The sequence below is a fragment of the Herpailurus yagouaroundi genome, unplaced genomic scaffold (genome assembly GCF_014898765.1).
Source record: "Herpailurus yagouaroundi ecotype Mexico unplaced genomic scaffold, PumYag 198, whole genome shotgun sequence".
NCBI lineage: Eukaryota > Metazoa > Chordata > Mammalia > Carnivora > Felidae > Herpailurus > Herpailurus yagouaroundi.
The window spans coordinates 27,896,346-27,907,320 of NW_024412429.1; the positions used below are offsets into that span (position 1 = coordinate 27,896,346).

The window sequence follows — 10,975 nt, forward strand, 5'->3', positions numbered from 1 at the left end:
TGTGTGTGTGTGTGTGTGTGTGTGTGTGTGTGTGTGTGTGTGTGTGTCTGGGCCTCGGCATGGAGTGAAAAGCATCCTCCTTACAGATTTATGTAGAGTTATATGGAGATGTCCAGATCCACGGCCACCAGAATTTGGAGTTCCAAATCCACTAGAAAAGACACCAGGCAAGCCATTCTGGCCCAGTCTCTGGGTGAGACTGACCACACCCAACCAGAACTCAGAAGCAGAAGAACACTGCAAAACCCCATGAGACAGGGAAGAACATTTTTTAGGAATGTGCCAGCAGGTCAAGAATGATCTGGTGGGCGCCTGGGTGGCTCAGTCAGCTAAGCGTCCGACTACGGATTTTGGCTCAGGTCACGATCTCACGGTTTGTGAGATCGAGCCCTGGGTCAGGCTCCACACTGTGTGTGGGGCCTGCTTGGGATTCTCTCTCCCCCGGCCTCTCTCTGCCCCTCCCGCACTCATGTGTGCACGTATGCATGCATACACTCTCCCTCTCTCTCAAAATAAATAAACATAAAAAAAAAAAAAAAAGAATGATCTGGAAGAGGCAGTGACTGCATACAACAATGGTACTGAAAGACCCACAGAAGAACCCTTTTCTTTTTCACAATTAGGGTTGGATATAATATAAACTCTTCAACAGTTCTGAGAAAGAAAAGATCAGACGGAAGCAGGTATCATCTTAACCAAGCCACGGCAAGGACAGCGGGGTATGGAGAGGGGGATGGCTGACGAATCAACCTGCAAGAACTCAACATTCCAGAAGTTGTGGTAACTCCAGGTAGGCTTAGGCCAGGGGCTCCCTGCCAGGCAAGGCTGGTGACAGCGTCACAAAACACAGACATCACACCTGAATATTCATAACAAAAACCACAGTAGCCCTGAAGAATCCAGGCTATTTTGGTTATATCGCTTGATTCCCAAACCACAGGGAAAAAGCAAGGAGGTTTAGGGGGTGAGAAGATAAAGTAGAAAAGTGTCAGAGACCAGAAAACATTTTGTGTTATTAGCTACTAATATTTCTTGATCAGTAGCTTTCCCAGGCTAATTTATCACTTGGTTGAAAAACCAGTGGCTAACAACAATGAACTCAATGACTATTAGTGGGGACTTGACTTGGTCAGAGATAGTTCACCAAGTCTATCCCAATTAGGAAGCACCGAAAGTTGCCTTCTGCTTATCAGACAAGTAGGACCTAGAATTGGAAACCCCAAAGGAAGAGCCTGAACTACTTGATGACCTCCTTCCTGAGTATAGGGACACTGTGATGGCCCACGAATTCATAGGTTTTTGACCCTGTGAAGACACGGAAGGCCTGAAGTTTAAGAAGAAGCAAACGAGGAGCAAAGACAGTGAGGGTACAGGCTCCTCATGGCGGAAGATAAGGACTTCTTAAAGTTCCACTCCCAAGTTCAAAATCAAGACTTAGGGCAAGAAGGTAGAATGATTCTCACATAACTGTCTACTAACAAACTCGGGAAAGGTCACCCTGGAGCTTCCTCCATCCCTGACGTTGAATCTCACCGGCACTCTGCATGAATGCCTATCCCTGCTGCTACAGCTGCTAACTTTATAAACCAGGAGAGTGGACAGTGGCTCAATGAAGGAGCTTGAGGGGGAAACAGGCAATGCCTCTGATCTGATCACTCCTCAACTTCACCTACAATGTTTTATGGTGGGGCTTCCCCCCGACAATGCCCTACACATGACTGAATAGGGCACTGTGACTAAAATCATTCACGTGACAGTAGTCCACTTTGGACTACTGTGGTTTGTACAAGAAGTCTTCAGAGCAATCAATGGTAAAACAGAAGTAATACGACCATAGGTCTCTCGAGGTTTCAGTCTTCTTCTGATCGGAGCTATCATTCCTAATATGTGCAATTGAGCGAAGCAATATTAGCAATGATTTATCACGATGTTAATATATTTATCATAAAAAGCAATCCATCAGTGGCAAAAGAAAACTTAAGAAAAACAGCACAGCAAAAGTCCTTGAGATTTGAATTATTCCCTATTGCCCTTTCCAAAACAACAAAATACCTGCAAATAAACACTTCTAAGTGATTATCAGAAATGGAAACTGAATCTGAAATATAAAATCAGGAGAATACAAGACATAGTTAATGTATCTGCTTTCTTTACCATATACTAAATAGAAATATAATTGAAGAAAAAGACTTAAAACATAATTGAAGACAAATAATCAACGTATCCAAATTCTTATGCACAAATATTTACAGTCACTAGATTTTTTTTTTTTTTTTGAGCAGGTACTCAAACAATAGAAAGATGCCCTCTTAAATAACTGGACAGAGTAAGTACTCTCGGTTTAAAAATTCCTGGCAGTGGAATCAAAGAATCAAAGGAAGACTGATTTCACAACAAAAGAAGAAAAGCCCATTACAGCATATCTCACTATATCGCTTCCCCTTATGATAAAGGGAAATAGGAAATCAGACAAATATTGATTCAATGGCTCTTTTTTGTCCTAATTATGGCTTATTCCTATACCCTGAAAGAGGCCTTAAAAACCTCCCAACTATTGTGAATCATAGTCAGACTGAAACCTCCTTATATGTATAAAATCTACCATAAATTTACAGTCGCTACCACAAAAACAGTGTTTTCCAGCTAGGTATTTCTTTATTCTCCTCCCTCTGCTCACATCTGCTTCGTCTCATTTATGTGGTTTAGTTCTCTGTACAAAAATGGTTGATAGACCTCACTGCACGCCTGGAATACAAACACATTCCTTTGCACACAAGGATGGCATCACCAGCTCTTTATCATTAGGATAAACACTCCGAATTATCTGCTAACAACGGTGAAAGCACGAAAACACATGATAGATAGATAGATAGATAGATAGATAGATAGATAGATAGATAGATACAGATAGAATTCATCCACAGTTCCTGGTCCACCATCCCTGCCACCAGTTTGGTGACCCCCTTCTACAGGTTATACAAGCTGGCAAGCTGGCTCTGGGTAAATCTTGAGGCCATGGGTGAAAGTAAAGTTAAATGACATGGCTGAACGGAGACCAACCATGTTTCCGTTAATACTGCACTTTCTCTAACTCATCTGCCCCCCACCCCAACACACACACCAAGAGTTCGGAAAGACCAGTTGTCTTTTGATGAACATTCTTCAGCAGTAGGCCAGGAGCCTCTTCTGGTATCACTGTTATGTTCTTAGGCCTAACACTAATAGGCTTTTATCTCAGACCCAGAACCACAGAAAGCTCAGCTGTCAGGTTCAACCACTCTCTGGATTTGGAAATAGCTTTTAGAGCCTTTGTGGCTCCAATAGCCACTAAGAAAAATGTAAAGTTCTGGTTTGCACATATTTTAAATTGACGTTTACATTTCTTCGTCATAATTTTCATTACTTGAAAAGGCTATAATTCTGGCATATTGGAATTATAACAGTTTTTAGTTAAAACATATCACTTATTTAAATGTATTAATGAAATCGAAATACCACACCGATTTGAAAACCAGCTTCATCCATCAAAAAAGTATATGAACAAACTTAAAAAAAATTTTTTTTAATGTTTATTTATGAGAGAGTCAGAACACGAGCTGGGGAGGAGCAGAGAAAGAGGGAGACGCAGAATCTGAAGCAGCCTCTAGGGTCTGAGCTGTCAGAATGGAACCTGCTGCGGGGCTCAAACTCATAAACCTTGAGATCATGACCTAAGCTGAAGTCAGATGCTTAACCCACTGAGCCACTGAGGCGCTCCTATGAGTGAACTCTTCAGAGTAAAAGATGCTACATTGTTCTCTTTTCTCCTTGAACTTGTATTTCCATTCTGCTTCCCCAACTTAATTTTCTCTCAATATTATATGTTTTAATTATGTTTTTAATGGTTATTTATTCTGAGAGGCACTGTACATGAATGGGGCAGGGGCAGAGAGAGAGAAAGAGAGAGAAAGAGAAGGAAAGAGAGAGAGAGAGAGAGAGAGAGAGAGAGAGAGAGAATATCCAAGTAGGCTCTGCACTGTCAGAGCAGAGCCCAATGCAGGGCTTGATCCCATGAACCCTATGATCATGACCTGAGCCAAAATCAAGAGCCAGATGCTCAACCACCCAAGCTACTTAAGCGCCCCAATATGTTTCAATTCTTGAGAGCTTTTTTATTAATCTCCCTACTATATTTCTGTGTATAAAATGTATACAAAGTGATTTTTTAAAAGTCTCCTGTGCTCATGAGGCTTAAAAGTGTTTACTTTTCTTCTGGCTTGAGGTACCATTATGAATGCACCTAACTGATACAAACAGTATTAATGATTGTATATAAGAATGTTAATGTAGTTAACACGAAAAGTATAATTTTATCGGAAATGCATTCCAAAAGAAACAGATAGGTAGGCCTTGTTTATTTTTATCTTCAATTACCTCATATATCTATGGATGAGTATCCCTTAGTGCTAGAATAAGGTGGGATTTAACATCATTTCTAGACTTTTTCACTCTTACAGATGTAAGCAGTAAGAAAACTTAGTTACATAAGTAAGAATGAAGGAGACTTGGCATCAAAACATCTTTTTTTGTCTATTATAACTAGAAGAGGTCTTCCTTCAATGTTGCTGAAAGCCAAGAAGTAAAAACTAACCTGCAAAAAGATGTGTGGTCTGGTCATTACAGTCATCCCTTTTACCAACACAAACACTAGTATTTTCACAGTCCTTTGTTGGGGGAAGACATTTCTGCACCCCCGCAGAACATACCGCGGTAAGATTCAGAATGGGATGGGTAATGGCGATGCTTTCCTTGCTCAAGGGGAAGAAGAGGGACTATAATAGGTAGGCTAGAAAAGGAGATGTGGCAAAATCAGTTTTTGGAAAGGGCACCTATAGATAATGAGGACCAGGAAATCATCTCCCTTAAACTACCTATGCCTTCGTATCTCTAGGAGAGTCTTCATGTTCTCCTATGTGCATGGGTTACCCCAGCTGAAACACCGCCCCCAGCCCCCCTGGACAAGAGCGATGCTGGCAGCCATTCTGTCCATTTAGCTTTATGCACACAAAAGTACGTGTGGTTTGATAAACACATGAATTTCCTTACAATACATCACCTTGCAGCAGATGCTATAGGAGAAGCAATACATTTTTAAAAGACGCAGAATCATAATTCTTGTTCATTCTACTTGCAGAGATGGAAAACGCCTAATAAGTCATTATGTCCTGACAGTTTAGGACTATACTCAACGAAAGAGTGTAAGTTCAATATTTTTAATAATGTCCCAAAACATCTGGAAACCATCCAAAGGTCTAATACTAAGAAAATTACCAGGGTGCCTGGGTGGCTCAGTGGGTTAAGCATCCGACTTTTGATTTTGGCTCAGGTCATGATCTCACGGTTCATGAGATCAAGCCCCACATCGGGCTCTGGGCTGACAGCACAGAGCCTGCTTGGGATTCTCGCTTTCCCTCTCTTTCTGCCCCTCCCCCAACTTGTGCACTCTCTCTCACTCTCTCAAAATAAATAAGTAAACTTAAAAGAAACTTATTAAATAAATGTTAGAGCAGCCATATAATGGAAGAATATACAATATTTTAATTTGAAGAACATATATTGACATTAGAAAATGTTCTTCATATGATATGGGCTGAAGAAACAAGCAGGAAACAAACATAATTAAAATTTCATATTAACTTATAAAAATATGTATATGTAGGAAAAAGTCTGTTAAGAAAATCTATTAAACAGTTTTTAGCGGCTACCTTTAGGTAGTGTAATTATGGGCAACTTTCTTATTTGTTCTTTCCAAATCTCCCACAGAGGGCATTTCTCTCATTGTTGAAGGATGATGGGGAATTGTCCGGAAGGTGGGGAAAATAGACTCACCATCTCAGGGCTGTTGTAGGTGGCCAGAGTTTGTGAGATAGTGTTCAGCCAAGGGGCTGGTGGGAGTTAGATCAACCCCACAGGGTGTAGGGCTGCTTCTCCCCAGTGGGGGTGCCATTTCCCGATCTACGGTCAAAGACTTTGTCCACTGGCTACATTCTTATTGAGGTGTTAGTCATTTTTCTCCTTGACCAATTTTATCCTTTCATCTCACTTCCTCAGCTGTTTCTTTCAGATTACTGACTTCACTCATTCCACAGATACCTAGAAATCACCACAATCAGGTCCCCATCACGCTAACCTCATGATCTATCCCATTTCATGGATGTAAAAAAGCCATTGGTCCACAAGTAAAAGGCTATAAGCCAGTAAGATTATCTGGGCCTTCAGGGAAACCCAGTAGGAGATTTTTACTTTCACTATATTACACAACTCCGGTCTCCTTACCTCAGCAAGTGTGGGGGGATCTTGACAATGGTATCCACACCACCCAGGGTTTCTGCAGAAGGAAAATTACAAAGTTAAAAATAAATATGTATAGAGTGGGAATCTGCAAATAATTATCATGGTTAGTTTTTTTTTCCCCCCCTAGAGAATCCTATAATTATAAATTGGTCAGTTCTCAATTATCTGCCTGCAAGTTATCCATACTTCAAAATCCTTCTCCCTTGATAGCTCCAAAGACGCCCTTAAAGAAGTTTAAAATTAGGAGATATTTCCCTATAGAGACACAAAATGAATAGTTAAATTTTTAACCTGAACTGGAATGCCAGTTTAACCTATTGGCTAACTGGCTAAAATGCTGTGTTCTTGTAATAAAAAGCAGAGAAAGGACAAAGGACACAAAAGTAAAAACAAACTCTTGGGATGACATCAAACTAAAAAGCGCTCGCAGAGCAAAGGAAACCATCAACAAAAACAAAAGGCAACCTACTGAATGGGACAAAATATTTGCAAATCACGTATCTCATAAGGAGTTAATATCCAAAATATATGAAGAATTCATACAACTCAACACCAGAAAATACACAAATAATCCAATTTAAAAATGGGCAGAGGATCTGAGTAGGCATTTTTCCACAGAAGACATACAGATGGCCAACAGACACATGAAAAGATGTTCAACGTCACTCATCATCAGGGAAATGCAAATCAAAACCACTGTGAGATATTAACTCACACCTGTCAGAATGGCTAGAATCCGAAAGGAAAGAAATAAGTGTTGGCAAGGATGTGACAAAAGAGAACCCTTGTGCCCTGTTGGCGGAAATGTAAATTGGTACAGACACTGTGAAAAACAGTGTGGAGGTTTCCCAAAAAATTAAAAATAGAACTACCATTCAAAATTCACTAATTCCACTATTATGGGCTCCTTTACTCAAAGAAAACAAAAACACTAATTTGGAAAGATATATGCATCCTACATTTATCGCAGCATTATTTACAATAGCCAAGATATGAAAGCTACCTAAGTGTCCCTCAATGAATGAATGGGTAAAGAAGATGTGGTATAATATATACAATGGAATACTACTCAGCCATAAAAAAGAATGCGACATCTGTGACAACACTGATGGACCTAGAGGGCGTTATGCTAAGTGAAATAAATCAGACAAACAGAAATACCACATGATTTCACTTCTATGTGGGATCCAAAAAACAAAATAGACCAAAACCAAAAATACACTCATGAACATGTACAGAGAACTAGTGATCACCAGAGGGGAGGGGTGTGGGGGATGGGTGAAATAGGCGAAGGGGATTAAGAGATTCAAACTTCTAGTTACAAACTAAGTAAGTCGCAGGGATGAAAAGTACAGCATCGGGAATATTGTCAATAATATTTTAATAATTTTGCATGATGACATGGTAACCACACTTAAATGTGAACATTTTGTAATGTATACAATGGTCAAAACACTAAGTTGTACACCTGAAATCAATATAGTATTGTATGTCGACTAAACTTCAATTAAAACATAATGGGGCACTTGGGTGGCTCAGTCAGTTAAGCATCTGACTTTAGCTCAGGTGATGATTTTGTGGTTCCTGAGTTCCAGCCACGCACTGGGCTCTGCACAGACAGTGTGGAGCCTGCTTGGGATTCTCTCTCTCCCTCTCTCTCTCTGCCCTTCCCCAACTTGTTCTCTCTCTCTCTCTCTCTCTCTCGCTCAAAATAAATAAACTTTAAAAAAAATAGTAAATATAGAAAGGAAAGCTATTTCCTTGAAAATACTGTTTCAATACCCTTAAATAATAATTTATACTTGTGAGAGACTTTGCAGTTGACAAAGCATTTTATGCGACATCTCATTATTCTCACGCACACTTATGACGTGATATATTCAACTTTTTTTTAAATCGGCCCTATAGCTAGGGATACTGAAAGGAGGCTCACTCTTAAATCTCATGAATTCAGGCTGGATGTTCAATACTTTACCATTGTTGTGGATTATATACATTACTTCTGCCTCCAATTGTAGAGAAAATGAAACACGATTCTTTTTCTAAAAACTGTTCTTTTTTTTTTTAAAGCTTATTTATTTATTTTGAGAGAGACAAAGACAGCGTGAGTAGGGGAGGGGCAGAGAGAGGGAGAGAGAGAACCCCAAGCAGGTTCCACACTGTCAGTGCACAGCCTGATGTGGGGCTCGGACCCATGAAACCGCAAGATCATGACCTGAGCTGAGACAGAGTGGGGCGCTCAACCGCCTGAGCCACCCAGGCGCCCCCCCCAACCTAAAAACTGTTCTATTTCAATAGCTCTAACAATTCTGCACCCAATTCTGATGTATGTGGGGGGAGGGGGAGGGGGAGGGGGGAGGCTTCCCCACATGAACAAGCAATTCTGTCACACCAGCCAAGAGTCCTACAATTTAACTCAATTCTGACGCTATCTACCTGGAGAGAGTATCAGATCCCACGGATTAAGGGCTCAGTCCTCCAGGACTGCACCCCCCCCCCTTCAGACACCAATCCCAAATCCAGGTTGTCACCTGGGCTTCTGCCTGACCGGCTGTAGGTTGAAGGGTCTAATGGCCCCCTCCTTGGGTTCAGTTAATTTGCTAGGATAGCTCGCAGAACTCAGAGAAACATTTCACTCACTACATTCCTGGCTCATTATAAAAGGACATAACTCAGGAATGGCCAGCTGGAGCTGGCAAAGGAGACAGAGCCGCCTAGTGAAAACATGTGGTACGCAGAGATGCATACGTCAAGGTGTGGGGAAAAAGCCTGGAGCTTCCATGCACTCCGAGGGTCCCATTCTCCCCAAACCTCCGTGTGTTTACCCACCCGGGAGCTCTCCACACTGTGTTCTTTTGGTCTTTCCATGGAGACTTCATCACCCAGGAATGATGACATCCTTGGCCATCCGAGACCAGTCTCAACCTCCAGCCCTTCTCCTTTTCCCTGGGATTAAAAATTCCAACTCTCTAAACACAGGGCAGGTTCTCCTGGTAACTGGCCCCCATTCTTAGGTCACTTCCCTAACATGGCACAAACCACTTTCTGGTTCTCTTCCCCTAGGAAATTCAAGGATTTTAGGGGCTCCGTGCCAGAAGCCAGGACAAAGGCCAAATATATATTTCTTATTAGAAATCCCAATATCACAAGCTCCAATTTGTTCCCAGTTTTTCAGCTCAAACTGCGTTGACTCCTTTCTTCATTGCTTAGGGTCGACGAGCTCTGTCAACGTGCACCGTGTTCATTGGAGGAGGAAGCTTTCTCCCAGCCTGATAAAAGATCAGAAGGAAAAATGGACACGAGATGTATTCCTGAGACTCGGGAGTACGAACAGTCCACAACGTGATGATAGGATCTGGGTCTGTTGTGGCCAAAGGGACAAACAGCAGGCGTAAGCAAGAGGATCCGCAAAACAGAAAGATGGGATCAGCAGGGTCGGTTATGCTGTCGCCAACAAGGCCAACAGAGGAAGGGGAAGAACTGAGGTCAGTTGTTAGGATGAGACATGATAACAAGAAAGCGAAGCCCTGAGATGCATGTGCAGGGAGCATATCCAAGACCACTCGCATCAGCACGGCCTCCAGTTAGCAGGGCAGGGGCCAGTGCTCGGGACAATTTGATGCCGTTCCCCAAGAGGAGGGTTTGACACTAAACAACCAAATCAGTGTAGTTCCCCTCATCAGAGAGAGGGGTTTCTGTCCAACTCAGGATGTTCAATAGTGCCCAGCCCTACAACTGCTAACAAGGAGCCCTGGGTCTGGCTGCGTTCCACTCCAGTGGGGTTGGAGGTAAGAGAAGAGGGCTCAGGGATAACTCCTGAGACACTCAAACATTTCGGCTAGGGGTAAGTGCTGGAGCTGGCAAAGGAGACCGAGCCGCCCAGGCGTGATAAAAATTGGCAGGGGGTGGTCCTGGAGGCCAGGGTCAGGCGTCCATGGGTATGTGCTGTGGGGCTGAGAGCGCCCTGCTGGACCGAGGTCTGTATACCTCAGCCTTCACCCTCCGTTGGTGGAATGATGAAGGAGGAAGTCAGATGGCAGTGAGCTGAAGGGTAAGTAGAAAGTGGGGATGTGGACACGATCACTACAGAGACTTTTTAAGAAGGGTGTGGCTGCGAATATAACAGAAACTGTGGCTGGAAGCAAAAGTAGGTGGGAAGGTGGAGGGAAGGATGGCAGTGAATGGACTCTTCTTCCCCTACCCGGCGTCCCAGCCTCTCTCTACTTTTCTTTCCCCTCTCCCCCATTTTCCAAATCCATTCTACACAAATCCCCGGACATACGTAAAACACTAAAAGTTCCTAAAATGAAGACATAGGCCCTTCCAGTTCTGATGTTCTGACATCTTATCCCATCCAGCCGTTTCCGGCTCACATGCCTCTGGGATTGCCAGGTCTTGAAGGCGAATGCTATTCTCTCCTCGGTCTACAATCTGGCCCCTTCCCTTATTCTTGTCTGTTCCCTAGTTAGACCCTTGTCTCCCTGACAAGAAAAATATATAACCTCGTTCACTCAAAATAGAGGAAAGCTACATACCTATATTCCTTATCTGTAGTTACACAACCATTAAGAACACTGATTTTCGGGGGCACCTGGTTCACCCAGTCAGTAGGGCATGTGACTCTTCATCTTGGGGTTGTAAG

The 10,975-nt window shown here is 42.4% G+C and overlaps 1 protein-coding gene across 1 annotated transcript in view; it reads right to left on the reverse strand.

Annotated features, from left to right (window-relative positions):
• The window catches only part of ARFGEF3 (ARFGEF family member 3), a 183,433-nt gene that overhangs the window by 164,905 nt on the left and 7,553 nt on the right, over positions 1-10,975 (reverse strand). Inside the window, exon 4 of the mRNA XM_040448631.1 lies at positions 6,316-6,368. Within this exon, the coding sequence (XP_040304565.1) occupies positions 6,316-6,368 (53 nt within the window). The remainder of the gene's footprint in view (positions 1-6,315; positions 6,369-10,975) is intronic.